This window comes from Anser anser, assembly GCF_964211835.1.
Source record: "Anser anser genome assembly, chromosome: 2".
NCBI classification, from domain to species: domain Eukaryota; kingdom Metazoa; phylum Chordata; class Aves; order Anseriformes; family Anatidae; genus Anser; species Anser anser.
Genome location: NC_139721.1, coordinates 161,995,892 through 162,012,387, shown reverse-complemented (window position 1 = coordinate 162,012,387; position 16,496 = coordinate 161,995,892). Strand labels below are relative to the sequence as shown.

General features: G+C 67.0%; 2 protein-coding genes across 3 annotated transcripts; both read right to left on the bottom strand.

The window, feature by feature from the left end:
- Positions 1-91: 91 nt before the first annotated feature.
- Positions 92-3,756, bottom strand: LOC310893815 (GTPase IMAP family member 6-like). The gene is made up of 2 exons (XM_083823241.1): positions 2,505-3,756; positions 92-1,724 (listed from the first exon to the last, which is right to left on the bottom strand). The coding sequence occupies exon 2, from the start codon at positions 1,694-1,696 to the stop codon at positions 881-883; it is 816 nt and encodes a 271-aa protein (XP_083679367.1). The 5' UTR covers positions 1,697-1,724; positions 2,505-3,756; the 3' UTR covers positions 92-880.
- A 491-nt stretch (positions 3,757-4,247) lies between these two features.
- Positions 4,248-16,406, bottom strand: MYO1G (myosin IG). 2 transcript variants are annotated; one of them, XM_083823236.1, is made up of 25 exons: positions 16,251-16,406; positions 15,802-15,859; positions 14,998-15,185; positions 13,488-14,752; positions 12,790-12,998; positions 12,618-12,711; positions 12,323-12,488; positions 12,173-12,226; positions 10,756-10,851; positions 10,566-10,682; positions 10,253-10,459; positions 10,014-10,159; positions 9,299-9,413; positions 9,021-9,191; positions 8,871-8,941; positions 8,019-8,093; positions 7,728-7,860; positions 6,950-7,137; positions 6,666-6,873; positions 5,767-5,990; positions 5,533-5,677; positions 5,340-5,444; positions 5,147-5,260; positions 4,745-4,899; positions 4,248-4,649 (listed from the first exon to the last, which is right to left on the bottom strand). In XM_083823236.1, the coding sequence occupies exons 4-25, from the start codon at positions 13,580-13,582 to the stop codon at positions 4,493-4,495; spliced, it is 3,045 nt and encodes a 1,014-aa protein (XP_083679362.1). In that variant the 5' UTR covers positions 13,583-14,752; positions 14,998-15,185; positions 15,802-15,859; positions 16,251-16,406; the 3' UTR covers positions 4,248-4,492. The 2 variants fall into 2 exon arrangements, with proteins under 2 accessions (XP_083679362.1, XP_083679363.1); XM_083823237.1 differs by having other exon boundaries at positions 6,950-7,116.
- Between the last annotated feature and the right edge of the window lie 90 nt (positions 16,407-16,496).

Genomic DNA, 16,496 nt, shown 5'->3' with positions numbered 1-16,496 from the left:
GTCGATTGCTCGGCCGAGGGCGCGGAGGTGTTGGCGTTGTCCGAAAAAGTGGCTCCTTTACCCGGTGTGCAATAAGCCAGTTCCCACGCACTCAGGAGAGATATTGCTTTTATTCAGGCCTGGGTGCTCGGTGCATTTTCCACAGATCAGGCACACCCGATGTTGACTTCCTTGCTACATGTAGACATTAAATTCATGACTATTCACCTATCTAATACATGTTCATTCTAATCTACATTGTGTATTTACGTATTGTCGTTCTAAAGGATCCTTCCCTGGCCCTTCTGCGCATGCCTTCCTTTCTTTGGGGGCCCTTGGTGGTGTTCCCTGATGAAGCACCCTGACCCCTTTTATCCATCGATGGCCACACGTCACCTAAGCACAACCTAAGGCTACTTTCTCTTGCCAACTTTCCTTGGTTTCTTCCAGAAGGAGCATTTTGTCCCTGATCGAAGGGAGCCAAGGTTAAAAGTTAAACGTAATTTTTGCCCTGTACTACATAAATGATACCTGATAAAGGGATGCTCAATTAAACATAGACAATTCCTCTTCTTTTCCAAGGGAGAGTTGGTTCCATTGCAGCAGGACTTGGGGGTCCCATCTATGTGTGCCAACACCTGGTGGGGTGCCCAGAGCCAAGACACAAGGGCATGGGTAATGCTGGAAGCACAAGGACGCATGGTGAGAGATTAGGAAAGTCTTTTTTTTTGCTGTGCGGGTGTCTGAGCGCTGGCACAGGCTGCCCAGAGCGGCGCTGGGGTCTCCATCCCTGGAAATGTCCAACACCCAATGGACACGGTCCCGGGCAGCCGGTGCTGGGGACCCTGCCTGGGCAGGGATGGAACACGCGGCGTGCAGAGGTGCCTCCAGCCCCAGGCGTTCAGTGTTTCCATGGTGCTGTCATTCCTCGCACCCGTGCGATAAGGAAACCCAGGGAAATCACAGCCGTGGTGAAGGCAATCAGCCCCAAAGCCGCGACGACTGTCCTGCAGCCGGACCGCTCCCTCTTTATCCTGCGTGCTCTGTACCTCCTCATGTGATACTCCACCTTCCCTTCTGTTAAATCGGGCTCCAGGTACATCTCATTGCTGTAGTACCTGTCCCCATTTGCCCGCACCATGCAGCGGACCATCCCCATCAGCTCCGCGACCTGCTGGTCCCGTTCGGCTCCAGCTGCCCGGTTGTTGAAGCCGCAGTACCTGTTCCCGCACCTCTGGATCAGCTCGCCGAGAGCTTTGTTGTCAGTACAGGACACGTAGTCGTGCAGAGATCGCCCCGCCAGCTCTTCTGCACGGGTGAATATGACGATTGTGTGCCCCAAAACATCAGCTCCAAAGATGTCCTGCAGTCTCTCTGCGGCCTCCTCGTCCTCCTGGGTGAATCGGCCCAGCTGGGTCACCAGCAGCAGCGCGTGGGGGCCCGGGGAGGACAGCTTGACGCACTGGAAAATTTCTTGGTGCACCTCATCACTGGCATCACTTGGGTTGAAAATGTCGGCCGTGTCAACCACCGTGAAGTCCTCGCCGTCCCAGTGCCCTTGTTCTTTCTTACACCTCACGGTCACTGGCTGGGTGGACAGCTTGGACTCAAAGACACGTTCCCCGACGAGGGTGTTCCCCGTGGCGCTTTTCCCCCCACCAGCCTTCCCAGCCAGGATCAGCCTCATCTCCAAGCCCCCGCCGACCCCGGGCAGCATGTAGACACGCCGGATGGCCACGGCCACGCTGCGGAGACAAAAGCAGACGCCCAGGGCTCCGTCAGCAGGCACCCGGAGGCTGGGAGCGTTACCGACAGCAGAAGGGATTTTCACTAAAAGCGGGGATGGTTTCGGAGCCTCGCTGCTGGCGACTGGAGGCTGCGGGGCTCTGTGTGCCCCCGCTGCGGGAAGGGCTCGGGAGGCTGCAGCTGGGTCAGGCTGCGGTGGCACCGGGACAGACGGGGTCCCCTGGATCGCGCTGCAGCGTGTGCAGCCACAGCAGTGCACGGACAGCAGCAAGGAACAGAAAATGAAAATGAAAGCCAGAACTGCGAGGTGCTGCGGGGAAACAGAGCAGCGAGGCAGCCTCAGTCAGCACAGGATCACAGGGGGGAGGGAAGGCAGCGTGGTGGCAGGGACCCTCGGGTGGTGGCAGGGACCCTCGGGTGGTGGCAGGGACCCTCGGGTGGTGGCAGGGACCCTCGGGTGGTGGCAGGGACCCTCGGGGCAGTGACACTCGTGAAGCCGGGGCCCCGCGTGGGGCTGAGCATGGTGCCGAGGGGCTCCCCTGGGCTGGGGCTGGGGCTGGAGCCGGGGCTGGGGCCATGCAAGCGCCTGGGGCTGGGGAGGTTTGTGCTGTGCCCACGCCGAGCATGGGGAGCGAGGAGTGGGGAGAAAGGGAGGAGAGAGAAGGGGACAGGGGGAAGAGCCCCTTCCCTGCCCCGCTGCCCTGCGCCAGTTCCCCAGCCCCCCTCAAAGCCCTTCCCACTGGCACGGAGCTTTGCAGCCCCTGACCTTCAGCCCGTACCTTCCCGCAGGTCCTGCGCTGGCGTTCGCCTTGTCCCCGCGGGACGCTCACAGCCACCAGGAAGTGAAAGTGGTGACGGAAGCAGCCCGGAGCACGGCCCTCGTGTCAGAGGGATGGCACGCAGGGCGAGGGCAGCACTGGCTCCTCCTGCGGGGACGCTCAGCAGGGCTCAGTGAAGGGTCCCAAAAGAAGCAGCCACCCTCTGGACCCCCGTGCTGGGACACCGGGCCGCCACACCTCGTGCCGCGCTGGAAGCAGAGGCTGGGGGCTGCTGGCACCACGGTCGCTTTGCTTTGCAGAGAAGGGCTGGGCAGGATTTGTGCTGGCAGAAAGGCACCGAGCGGCTGGGCATGACCAGGAACAGAGCCCGGCTGGTGCTGTTTTTGTGTCCCAGCCTGCTCAGAGGGGAACAGCCTCTGCCCTCAGGCACGGGCGGCCGGGCTCAGAGCCTCCTCGTCCTTGTGGTGCTGGCTGGCCGCTGGCTCCGTGCCCTCCTGGCAGCACCCAGGGCCGCCCCACGGCTCGATGCAGGGGACGAGGACATTTCCTGGGAGGCGCCGCCTGGCTCTGGCCCTGCGCGTCCCCAGGTCCGCAGCCGTCCCTGCAATGTCCCGAGCACACCGCTGGCATCGAGCTGGAGACGAAGCAAAACCAACTCGGCAGCCGCAAGCTCGGTGCTGTTGTTTCACACCGGGCCTGCAGCAGGGTTACAGCGAAAATCGGCCGCTTGCTGCCTTGTTAAGCAACACAGCGCAGTCAACAGGAAAAAGAAATCCAGCCCGGCCCCGTCTACCGGTAGTGCGAGAAGCGGTTGTACAGCGACTCAACTGCCTGCCACCCCCGGAAAACAGCCAGCACGCAACGCACGCGATGCCCAGGACCGTTGCTTGGGTGCAGCAGCAGCAGCAGCGCAGGCACCGCGCGCGTCGCAAGCACCGCACGCGTCGCAGGCACTGCAGCCACTGGAGGCGCCTGGCGGTGCCACACCTGGAAGCAGCCCGTGGAGCGTGCCCGTGCCACCCCAGGGATACCCAGGGATGGACGGCAGCACGCGGGGCTCTGCAGCGGATGGGGACGTCACCCGGGGGGACCCTGCCGGTCAGTGGGGACACGGCCGATGCTCAGGGGACCCCAAATGTCTGTGCGTGAGCCCCCACGAGTCACCTGTCCCTGCCAGCTCCAGAGGCGGGGGGGACATGGCTGTCCTAGCCCTGGTCCCAGTCTCTGCCCGCCCCAGTTCCTGCCTTGCTGAGGTTCCTCCCCAGGGCAGGAGCAGCAGCAGCTGCTGCAGAGCTCCTGTGGCAGAGCTGTGACAACCTGTCAGCGCAGGGAACGGCACTGCTGGGACATCAACACGGGGTGTCAGGGACATGGGGACCCCGGGGACATCAGGGCACAGAGATCTGGGACAGTGGGACCCAGATATCCAGGGCACAGGGACACCAGGACTTGGGACACACAGAGGTTGGGACACCAGGACCTGGGGACATTGGGACCCAGTGACCCGGCACACAGGGACACCAGTACTCAGGACACATGGATATCAGGACCCAGGACAAAGCGACAGCAGGACACAGGGGCACAAGGACCCCAGGTGTCAGGGACATCGGGACGTGGGACACAGGGGCCCTGGGAGACAGGGAGCTGGCACAGGGGTCCCCAGGGGCTCCAGTGCCCCCCGGTGTGGGGCTGCACCACGAAGAGAGGGCTGGGAGGGGGTCCCAGACACACTCACGCCCGCGCTCCCATCCAGCTCTCTTTATTCCCAGTGCACTCAGAGGCTTTGGCATCGCCCAGGGGAGGGGAGGACGCGGGGTGGGGGGGACGCGGGGCCGGGGGCGTCCCCGGGGAGGCTCCTGGGCACGTGCCAGCGGGACGGGGCATGGGGCAGGGATGAGGACGCTGCTGTCCCCCCGGCCCCGCGCGGGGACCACCGCGGCACCGGTGGCAGTGCAGGGAGGGGGGACACACGCAGGGCGGCCGCCACTTCATCTCTCGGGCCAGTAGAGCACGAAGCCGTCGCGGCTCTTGCGGAAATCGGGGGCGGCCAGGCCCGGCCGCGTCTCCACGGTCAGCAGCCTCTTGCGCCCGCGCAGGCTCAGCTGGATGCAGTCGGAGACGCGGACCTGCAGCTCCCGCTTGGTCCTGCAAGGGCACGGCTTCAGCACGGGGGGGCACTTCGGGGGGGTCTTCAGCGCCCCGTCGGGTGCCCCTCCCCGGGCAGACCCGGCCCCACTCACGCTCGGCAGTGCTCCAGCAGGACGCCCACCAGCTCGCCCACCCGGTTGTCCCCCGGCGGCTGCGTCTTGTGCAGGCAGACGGCCAGGTCGTCGTGGCTCTGCGTGTGGAAGACCACCAGCTGCGCCTGGCAGCTCGTCACGCTCAGCCCCGTCACCTGCGGGTGTCACAAGCATGCAGGGGCGTCACAGACATGCAGGAGTGTCACGGCACCGCGGTGGTGTCACGGCACCACGAGGGTGTCACGGCACCGTGGCGGGGACAGCGTGACGCCCCCATCCCGGGGAGCTGCGCCGTGCCAACGTGGGTGGGATACGGGGACAGTGGAGGGGTCTTCATGTGGGACGGGGGCAGCCAGGATGGCCACGGGCACCCCAGTGCCACCCGGTGCGGGGGACACTCACGGTGCTGAGGGGCAGCGCCCGCATCACCCGGTACTGCTGCCGGGGCTCCAGCTTGTAGAGGTGCTGGTCGGTGATGAGGATGGCGCGGTCGCGGCTCTTGTTGAAGCGGTTGATCTGCGGGGCAGGGAGACGAGTTGAGGGGGTGGGGGGGGGGACACCGACGGGGACGTGCCGGTCTCACCGAGCCCCTCACCTTGCGGACGTGTCCAGAGAAGAGGACGGAGCCGAAGTGCACCTTGTCCCGCAGAGCCTGCACGCGGTGGGCGAAGGGCAGCGCCAGCCCGGGGTTCTCGCTGGCCTGCGGGGAACGCAGCGTGGGGCGGCCGGGGGAAGGCAGCGGGGTGGGGTGGGCTTTCGGGGTCCCGCCGGCCGCGCCGTGCCCTTACCGAGGACAGGTAGTCCCGCGCCCAGCCCCGCTGGCACCCCCAGTCCTTCCGCAGCCCCTGCAGCACCTCCATGGCGGCCACCTTGGCCCGGATCTGCGCCATGTCGGAGGGGGGGATGTTCTTGACGATTTGCCGCGCTCGCCACCTGCGGGGTTTGGGGCACACGAGGCGCTCAGGCACCGCCGCCGCGGCCCCCACCGCGGCACCCCTTCAGCCCCCCCGCGCTGCCGGCACCTGCGGAAGAGCTGCTGGCTGTTCTCCTGGAAGCGCTCCAGCACGGCCGGCGGCACGGGCCAGGCCAGGCTCTTGCCGAAGTCGGGCATGGCGCGGACGCCCTGGAAGCGCCGCACCAGCTCCAGCAGGTACGCCTTCACCTTGTGCCGCTTGTAGTAGCCCATGATGGTGTAGGCGGCGCGCAGGTAGCGGCACCGCCTGCGGGCCAGGGCGCCGCGCCACGCCTGCGAGACAGCCGAGGTCACTTTGTCCCCGCCAACGTGCCGCCCTCGGGGGGATTCGGGGATCGCCACGGTGGCGCCACCGCCTCTGGGGCGTGTGGCAGCGGTGGGGACCCTCCCCGTCGTTGCCCCCATGGATGTGAGGTGGGGGTGCTGCCCTGTTCCTCAAGAGCGTGGTGCCAGGCACCAAGCCCCGCACCGCCAGGCTCAGCGGGGACGGTCCCCAAAGTGCTGCCCCTACCCCAAAATGCGCTGCGGGGCTGGACGTGTTCCCTGAGCCCCCCAGCAGTGTTTGGGGGTGCCCGGAGCTGGCCCCATCCCCTGCCCCACAGCCTGCTGGTCTAAAAAAACACCCCACGCTGTGCCCTGCACCAACCCCGAGTCCTGCTCCATGTCACCCCCATGCCATGCCCCACGTCACCACCATGTTACGGCCCATGCCATGCCCCATGTCACGCCCTATGCCATCCCCATGTCACACCCCACGCCATACTCCGTGCCACATGTCACAAGCCCATGCCATCCCCCATTGTCATCCCCGTATCACCCCCATGCCATGCCCCATGCCACCACCATGCCACCCCCATACTATAGCCCACGTCACGCCCCACGCCATACTCCATGCCACACGTCACAAGCCCACGCCATGCCCCGTGTCGCGCCCCGTGCCACCCCCACCTTCTGCAGCAGCAGGACGATGATGGGGATGAGCTGCGCCCGCTCCTGCTCGAGGCAGAAGAGGGTGCGGGGCGTGCGGATGAAGACCTTGGTGTGGCCGTAGGCCACGTCGTCCTGGAAGCCGTGCTGCTCCAGGAGGGCTTGCGCGGCCTCGCGGTCGGTGGCCATCAGGTGGTTGGGCCACGTGTACTCGCACGTCATCTTGTACCTGGGGAGCAGCGGGCGGAGGGGGTCAGCGGGATGGGGCTGCCGAGGACCCCCCCCTTGGGGCGCCGGGGCCGTACCGCAGCAGGAAGCGGTCGTAGGGCTGGCGGTAGGCGAAGCCGGCGCGGCGCACCCGCACGTTCTCCAGCAGCCCCAGGTAGGAGACCTGGTGGCGGCAGCGCTCCTCGTCGAACAGCACCGGCGACTTCTGGTCGTTGGGCTTGATGCAGCGCACGTAGTAGGGCTCCTGCGGGCACCGCGGCGGGGGCTGGTAACGGGGGAACGGGTGGTGGCCCCGTCCCCTGTCCCCGCACGGCCTGGCACGCTCCAGACGTGTGTCCCCGAGCCCGTGTGTCCCCGAGCCAGTACGTATCCTGGGGGCTGGCATGGGGGCAGGAGAGCTCGGTGGCTCGGGGACAATCCCACGTGGCTCAGGGACGTGCCTGGCCAGCTCGGGGACGTACCTGACTGCCCTGGGGACGTGTCTGGCTGCGCAGGGACACCTTGGCTGCACAGGGACGTGCCTGACTGCCCCGGGGACACGCACAGCTGTGCCCATCCGGCTTGGGGACATGCCTGGCTGGCTGAGGAGCGTGTCCCAGTGGCCTGGGGACACTTTTAGCTGATATGGGAACACACCAGGCTGGCCTGGGGACGTGTAGGGCTTGCACAGGGACATTGTGGCTGCGTAGGGACATACCTGATGGGCTCAGGGATGCGCGCAGCTGGCTTGGGGACACGTCTACCCGATATGGGGACATACCAGGCTGGCTTGGGGACACGTAGGGACGTGCCCAGCCGGCTCGGGGACATACGGGGCTGGCGTGGGGACGTGGCCAGCTGCCCCGGGGCTGGTACCTTGGAGGCGAGGTTCTCCACCAGGGCCACGATGGAGTTCTTGAAGAGCGTGGCGGCGGTCAGCGGGCGCTTGGTGACCTCGGTGATGCTCTGCTCGCCGTCGGGCCACATGGCACGCAGCACGGGGTCGGCGCTGGGGACGGCGGCGGCGTGGGGCTGGCGACACCGGGCTCCTCTCCCACCTCCCCAGTGCCCAGCCCCACGGCTCTGCCACCCCCTACCCCGTGGCAGTGTCCCCCGGCTGTGCCACCGGCCCTCTCACGGTGTCCCCAGCCCCTAGCTGTCCCCAACCTGTTGTAGAGCAGCCGTTTGAAGTCCTGGAAGAGCGTGTCCTTGTTCTTGTCCAGGAAACCCTCCACCGAGTACCTGCGGGAGGGGGACACCGTGCTGGGGGGCCAGGGACAAGCTTTGGGGCAGGGGCTGCTGGGGACACAGCAGCGCCATGCCCTTGGCTGGCCCCGCAGAGGTGACGTGTCCTTGGGAGGTGTAAACCCTACTGTCCCATGGTCCTCCGTGATCCCAAAGGGTCCCCCATGCCCTCCCAAAGTCCTCCATGACCCCAAGGCCACCCATGGTCCCCCATGGTTCTCCATGGTTTCCCGCAGCCCCATGGCCCCCCATGGATGCCCATAGTCCCCAGTGGCCACCCACACTCCCAAGGCTCCAAACGACACCAAAACCCCACAGAGCACCCCATGGCCCTCTGTGGTTCCCCAAGGCCCCACGGTCAACCGCGGACCCCCCAAGAGCCCCCACAGCCCCACCATGATACCAAATGATCCCCCATGCCCTCTCAAAGTCTTCCATGACCCAAAGATCCCCCCCATGGTTTTTTTGTTGTGTCCACATCCCCATGGCTCCCCATGGCTCCCCGCAGCCCCATGGCCCCCCATGGATGCCCATAGCCCCAGTGGCCACCCACACTCTCAATGCTCCAAATGACACCAAAACCCCACAGAGTACCCGCTGCGGTTCTCCAAGGCCCCACGGTCAACCGTGGACCCCTCCAAGAGCCCCCACAGCCCCACCATGATCCCAAATGGTCCCCCATGCCCTCTGAAAGTCCTCCATGGCCCCAAGACCCCCCCATGGTTCTTCGTGGTGCCCCACAGCCCCCCGTGGCCCCCTCCGGCCCCCCCATACGTGACATCTCCGGCGTAGTGCTTGATGCGGAAGTCACGGTTGAACTCCATGGTCTTGTCGGTGGGGCAGAGCTGGGGAGCAGGGGGGTGTCAGCCCCAGCCCACGCGCCCCCCGCTCCCCCCCGGCCCCCCACGCTGCCCCCCGATGCACCTTGCGGCTGCTGTAGTGGGGGTGGCGGCCCAGGCGGGTGTCCATGGAGGCCAGGAAGAGGGCGTCGGTGACAGTCCCCACGGCCAAGCAAGCCTCGTCCAGCAGCGCCAGGATGCCGCGGTGCGGCTGCTCCACCAGCTCCACGATGGGCTCGTTGCTGAAGTACTCGATCTGGGGGCGAGGGGTGGGCAGCGTGTCCCCCAAATCGCCCCCCGGCACCCCAAATCTCACCCCGCCAGGTGGTGCCACCCTCCCCGTGCCCCCCCCGTGCCGCTCACGTTCTGCCAGGCGATGCCCTCGCGCTGGTACTCGGCCTGCTCCTGCCGCAGGATGAGCTCGATGAAGAGCTGCTGCAGCTTCTCGTTGCAGTAGTTGATGCAGAACTGCTCGAAGCTGAACCCGGGCGGGGGTCAGGTCAAGCCACCGCCGCCCGGCCCCGCACCACGGCCCCCGGCACCCTGAGCGTGGCCCTACTGCTGGCCCCCCTGGTCCCGTCCCTCCAGGTGTCCCTCCTGGGTGCCATCCCTTCCAGGTGTCCCTCCCGGGTCCCATCCCCTCCAAGTGTCCCTCCCGGGTCCCATCTCCTCCAGGTGTCCCTCTCAAGGTGTCCCCTGTCCCCTCCACATGTCCCCTGGGCATCTCCCCACTGCTCTGTGTCCCTCTGAGCCCTGTCCCCTCCACGTGCATGTCCCGGGTCCCATCCCTTCCACGTCTCCTTCCCATCCCCAGTCCCTTCCCCGTGTCCCTCCCAGGTGTCCCCTGTCCCCTTCTGGTCCTTCCCATCCCTGACCCCTTCCGCATGTCCTTCCAAGGTGTCCCCTGTCCCCTCCTCGCCCTTCCCAGTCCCTTCCACGTGTCCCTCCCAGTCCCTGTCCCCTCCAGGTGTCCCTCTACCCCACATCCCCTCCGTGTGCTCCCCCCAGCCCCATCACGCCTCCCCCCTATCCCTATCCCCTCCACGGCAGGTCCCTGTCCCCCTGGGGGCCGTGTCACCTGTTGGTGTCGAAGATCTCGAAGCCGTAGATGTCGAGGACACCGATGACGGTGCCCTTGCCGTGCAGGCGCGCGTCGTAGCCCCGCGCCGCGATGCTGGCGTTGATGCGCCCCACGATCCAGCTGAAGAGCCGCTCGTAGACGGCCTGGGGACGGGGTCGGGGAGTCCGTGAGCACCCCGGGGACCCTGGCGGTGGGTTTTAGGGGGGGGGGGGGCGCCCCGGCGTTCCCCTCCTCACCTTGGCGCAGGCGTCCCTGCCGTAGGCGGCCTCGGTGGGGCTGTGGCCCTTCTCGATCAGCTCCCCGCCGCCCGTGGCCACCGTGCGGGCCAGCAGCGCCTTGCGGAGCTGCTCGGGGGTCGTGGCCGTCAGCTGGGCCAGCGCCGCCAGCTGCTCCGCCGCCTCCACCGCCGCCTCCTCGCCCTCCGCCACGAAGCGCACGTTGCCCTGCGGACACTGGTCTGTACTGGGTTGCATGGGGCCGCACTGGTAGGGCCGTGCTGGTGTGCACGGGACCGTACTGGTGCATGTGGGACCATACTGGTGCACTCACCAGGTGCAGGATGGCCGCCAGGATGCGGTGCACGGCGCCCACCTCCTCTGGGGAGAAGCCGATGACGGCCATCGCCTCCTCCACCGCTCGGAAGCCGTCCGCATCGTCACTGCCAGCCTGGGGGGATGCGGGTGAGGGACGGGACCCCCAGGACCCCCACCCACCCCCTGACCACCCCCGGCGCACTCACGCTGCCCTGGGCACCCTCCTGGGTGTAGCGGTAGGCGCCAGGGTCCCGGCAGAGGTGCAGCGAGGCCAGCAGCGCATCGGGGGCTCCCAGCAGCAGCTGTGGGGAAGGGGGGCGTCAGTACCCTGCCTGGGGGGACACCAGGACCCCTGTCCCCAGCCCACCCGGCCTGGTGTCCCCTGACCTTTTCCAGTCTTGCCCCCACCCTGTTGCATCCCGTCCTGTACTTCCCCATCCCATCCATCCCCATCCCATCCATCCCATAGATCCTATCCATCCCATCCCCATCCCATCCCATCCATCCCATCCCATCCCACCTGTTCCATCCCATTCATCCCATAGATCCCATCCATCCGACCCCATCTCATCCCGTCCATCCTCATCCCATCCCATGGATTACATCCATCCCATCTCCATCCCATCCCATCTGTCCCACCCCATCCATCTCATCCTATCCCAACTGTCCCAACCCATCTGTCCCATCCCATCCTATCCCACCCCAACCCAATCCTGCCCCTTCCCATGGATCCTGTCTGTTCCATCTCCACCCCTCTCACCCTGACCCACCAATCCTGTCCCATCCCATAGAACCCATCCGTTCTATCCCCATCCCATCCCATTCTATCCCACCCCTCCCCTCCTTTCCCATCCCATCCCCATCCAATCTGACCCATCCATCCCATCTCATCCATCATGTTCCATCCCATAGATTCCCTTCATCCCATTCCTACCCGTCTCCTCTGATCCCACCTGTCCTATCGCATCCATCCCATCCCCATCCCACCCATCCTGTCCCATCCCGCCTCTTCCACTTTGTTCCATCCATCCCATCTTATCCTTCATGTCCCATCCATTATGTCCCATCCCATAGATTCCATCCATTCCATCCCCTCTCAACCCACCTGTCTCATCCCATTCCTTCCATTAAGTCCCATCCCATCCCATTCCATGGATCCCATCCCATCCCATCCCTTCCTGTCCCATCCATCCCATCTCATCTCATCCATTCTGTCCCATCCCGTCCTGTCCCATCCCATCCCATCCTGTTCCATCGATCCCATCCCATCCCATGCATCCCATCCCGTCCCATCCCATCCATCCCATCCCATCCCATCCCATCCCATCCCATCCCATCCCGCCCCATCCGATCCCGCCCCATCCATCCCATCCCATCCCATCCCCATCCCATCCCATCCCATCCATCCCATCCCATCCCGCCCCATCCGATCTCGCCCCATCCATCCCATCCCATCCCATCCCCATCCCCATCCCATCCCATCCCATCCCATCCCATCCCATCCCGCCCCATCCATCCCATCCCATCCCATCCCATCGATCCCATCCCATCCCATGGATCCCATCCCATGGATCCCATCAATCCCATCCCATCCCAATATTCCCACCCCATCCCACCCCTCACCTGGTAGAAGGAGTGGAAGTTCCTCTCTCCCGGCTGCTGCTGGAGGATTCGGGACTGGAAGAGGCAGCAGTGGGTGGGTGCTGGGCGGTGCCGTGGGCCAGCACCACGCCCCCCCCGTGCCCACGCCCCGTGCCCCGCACCCCCCCGCACCTTCTCCAGGAGGTAGTTGTGGATGTGGCCGCCCGTGGGGTCGCCCTTGAAGTCGAAGTTGATGTCCATGTACTTGCCGAAGCGGCTCGAGTTGTCGTTGCGGTTGGTCTTGGCGTTGCCGAAGGCCTCCAGGACGCAGTTGGACTTCAGCAGCACATTCTTCACCCTGCGCAGCGCGGCGTGAAGGCACGGCCTGGCGCCCCCCGGCCCCCCCACACCGCCCCTACGGGCAGGGAGCCCCCCAGGACCACCCTGCTCTGACCCTGGGCCACGGGCGCCGTGGGGCCGGACCCACCTCTCCACCTCGGCGCGCTGGGTGGGGTTGGTGATGGCGGCGATGTACTGCATGATGTACTTGCTGGCCTCCGTCTTCCCCGCCCCGCTCTCACCTGGCAGAGGCAGGAGGTGGGCGAGGGCACGCACCCATGGGTGCCCGGCCCCCCGGGGTGCCCCCTGCCCGCCCCTACCCGAGATGACGATGCAGGTGTCCTTGGCGCGGCGCTTCATGGCCTTGTAGGCGGCGTCGGCCAGCGCGAAGAGGTGCGGCGGGCGCTCGTAGAGCTCGCGGCCCCGGTACTGCTCCACCACGGCGGGGCCGTAGAGCCCCATCGCCCGGTACGGGTTCACCGCCACCACCACCTCCCCGATGTAGGTATAGATGCGGCCCTTCGAGAACCTGCGGGCAGTGGGGCAGGGTGACACCGCGCATCGTCGCGGCGCCGCACGCCGGGGCCGGCCACGGCCGCCGTGGGGGCCGAGCGGCGCCGTGGGGCGCCGGGGGGAGCGGCTCTTCCTGCGGGGCGCGGGCAGGAAGCGCGGGCCACCGCGGTTGGGACGCGCACCGGGACGGACGGACGTGTGGGTGTGCAAGAGCTCAGCGGCGCACAGCCATGCCTGCACATCCCCCGGGCCCCCACCCACATCCCCAGCCCAGCGCCGCGGACGTGCCTCGGTTTCCCTCCGCCGGCACCGCCCGGGGCAGAGCCAGGATTTGCGCCCCGGGACCGCTTCCCCCCCACCATCGCAAAGGATTCGAGGTCCCTTGAGGCTGGTGGCATCCCCGTCACCGCCCTACCGGGGACAGCGTCGCGGAGCATCGCCCGCATCCTCCGTCGAGGCCGGGAGGCCGGCCTCACCCCCCTTCGCCCCCCGCGCCCCCCCGTACCGCAGGCGCAGGTTCTCCATGAAGTGCTCCATGGTGACCTCGTCCAGCAGGACGAAGTCGGCCTTGCCGAACTCGGGGCCCTCCTGCTCCGCCATGCTGCGCCCACCGAGCGCGGGGCGCCCAACGACTTCCCCCCCCCCAACCCCGGACCGCGCCGGCTTCCTGCACCGCCGCCGCCTGCCCGCCCGCCGAGGCAGCGGCGCAGGCGCCGCACAGCGCGCGGGACGGGGGGTGGCCCAGCCCCGTCACCACCTCCCACGGGCGGCAGTGGGGCGCGGTGGGATGGGGACGGCTGGGACCACGGGGTGGGGATTTGCGCTCCGTGCCACGCCCCGGGGCGCTCGGGCGCCGTCGCCCCGCAGCACCCATCCTCACGGGGAAGGGTGGGCGCTCGGTGCGCCCAGGGTCCAAGCCCCGGGGTGTCCTGCAGTTATTGGGTTGGGGGCACGGGGCAGGCCCCGTGGGGCTGTGACCCCCCCCCGTTATCCATGGGGACCACCGCCGTGCCCCCAGCTGCGGTCACGCAGCGTCACTTCCCTCCGGAGGCAGCGCTGCGCTGGCGGCGCCGCTGCGCCCGCTGCATCCACTGCACCCGCTGCACGCACTACGCCCGTTCCGGTGCCTGGCCGCATCCGGCCCCACGCCCGCGGGCGCTGGTCGGTGCCTCCGCCCGTGCGGCCGGCGGTGGCTGCGGTGCTGGGACGGCACCAGTACGGTCCCAGTACGGTACCAGTACGGCGCGGGGGCGCTGCGTCAGGGCCGGCCGATGCCACCGCACCCGGGGACCGCGGCCCTGGGGGCATTTCCCTGCCCCGGACACCCAAACTCGACGCCCCCTCGCGGGGCAGGCTCCCAAAAATACCCCAGGAAATGCAGCAGAGCTGCGCGGGCGGCTGCTCGGGGCCGGCCCCAGGCCCGCGGTCCTCTCGTCCCAGCAGGGCAGAGCGTGCACCAGCACCACAACCACAAGGAGACACCAGGAACATCGGGAAATTGTATTTATTGACTGACTCACGCTGTACAGCGCTAAACAGGAGAGGTTTTACCCCAAAACATCGGTACGGCGCTCAGCCCTCCTCACACTCGGCGCTGGGCGCTCCGGAGAGCGGTGGCCTCCGTTGTGAGGGTGGGGGGATCCCACCCCAACACTCTCCCTCCCAGAATGCGGGGTTCAAATCACGAGCACCCCATGGCGCCGGGCAGCTCCTCAGCGCGTCCGGGTGCCAACGCGGGGCGGGCGCTCGGCACGGGCTGCGGCGTTTCTCCTGGAATTAAAGAGAGAGCTGCGTTAGTCACAGGAACGGGCCAAAGCTCGCTCAAGTGTTTTTTGTTTTTTATTTTTTTACCAACAGTGAGGCCGCCCCAGGGCCACCTTTCTTTCCACCTCCCCCCTCCTGCGGGGCAGAGCAGGCGGCTCTGGTGCCAACGTCCCTTCCAAGCCGCAGTGCCACCGCTCACACAGGGCGTGATGGGTTCGGGTGGCGTCAGAGGGCCCCAAGGCTCGCCTTACCTCCGCAGGGTCCGGGCACAGCGTGATTCGGGGGCTCAGATCACTGCCCACGGCTTGGCGGGCGGCTTTACGGCTGCGATACCGGCACGGGAGGAACCTCGCGAGGCCAAGGCAGGGCTGGAGCCACTGCTCCTCCCTCCGCCCAGCGCATCGTGGTACAAGAGGTGCAGAAATCGGGAGTTAAAGCCCTGCGGGAGAAGAATCAGAGTTAAAGGAGGCAGCAAAGCCCCAGCAGACACCGCAGGCAAGGCAAGAGCCGCTCAAATGTGTCCCAAGACTTCGACGGCCTCCCCACGGGGTGCAGGGGGAGGCCCCAGAGCTCCTGGGGGTGCTCTGGCAAGCGCTGCAGGAATGGACGGGGCCACTGCAGACCCCACCACGCTGGAAGGCTTGCGGCCGCTGGAGCCTTGTGGGTGCTGTCACGGCAAGAAACGCCGTGCTTGGCAAACCACGGGCGCTCTGTGCAACAGGCAGACCTCGCAGGGAAGCCCCACGTGGCGGCAGCTCGGTGCCTCGCCACCACGAGGTACGGGCAGAGCAAGGGGCAAAACGGGAACACGCTGAGGAGAGCCCTCGTGGGGTGCAGGGCCTCGAACCCTACAGCATCAGCTGAGCCTCCCTGTTACCTGCCGGGGCACAAAGCAGCCCCAGGCTGTGGTTTTCCTGCAGGGACTCGTTTGGTGGCCCCAAAGAGACCACGAGGTCTTTAAAACCTCATCGTTCAGGCCTGACAGCGCAGAGCCAGACTAACTGGTGTCACGGGGTGCAGAAGGAAGGGCCCACAGGGCGGCCCCGCTAACTTACCCGCTGGATCCGCGCAGCTTCAGATGCCCTCCACGGCCGCCGGAGGGGAGGCTGCGACCTGGGGAGAAGCAGCACGGCGTTAGGAGAGGGAAGGGATGGGAAGGGGGGGGCTCTGCAGGCCCAGTGGGAACGGGTGAACCCCCCCCAGCCCCCTGCCCCCATCTCCCACCCTCGCAGAGGCCGGGGCCGTGTGTGGGATTTCTATAGCCTCCCCCCGAGGGGCGCAGGGGGAGGCCTCAAACCACCCCGGGGCTGCTCTGGCAAGCGCTGCAGGAACGGCCGGGGCCACCGCAGGCCCCACCATGCTGGACGGCTTGCGGGGGTTGGGGGGGGGGGGGAGGCTGAGGCCTCACACGGGCCCCGGACGCAGGCCGCAGCTCCGCATCCCGGCACGGACGCCGTAACGAAACCCATCCGGGGCAAATCCCGTCACCGCGCGGCGCCCTCACCCCTCCTGCGGCCCTCATGGGCGGCTCCGGCGACGGATGGCGGCGGATGGCGGCGGATGGAGGCGGATGGCGAGGGTCCCTACCTCCCTCCACGGCCGCCATGGCTACGAGAGCGCCGCGGCGCGTGACGTCAGCGCACTGCGGCGGGCGTCGGCGAGCGAGGGGGCGTGGTCACGCACGGGAGGGCGTGGTTATGCAAATCGAGCGGGCGTGGCCCCGCCCTTCCCGGCGGAGGAGGACTGACGT

Coding starts and splice junctions, on each gene's coding strand:
- LOC310893815 (XM_083823241.1), bottom strand. CDS start 1,696: ATGCTGCCCGGGGTCGGCGGGGGCTTGGAGATGAGGCTGATCCTGGCT.
- MYO1G (XM_083823236.1), bottom strand. CDS start 13,582: ATGGCGGAGCAGGAGGGCCCCGAGTTCGGCAAGGCCGACTTCGTCCTG. Junction 10,160..10,252: donor GCAGGGACGCCTGCGCCAAG/GTGAGGAGGGGA, acceptor CCCCGTCCCCAG/GCCGTCTACGAGCGGCTCTT. Junction 7,138..7,727: donor TGGAGAACCTCGCCTCCAAG/GTACCAGCCCCG, acceptor CCCCGTTACCAG/CCCCCGCCGCGGTGCCCGCA.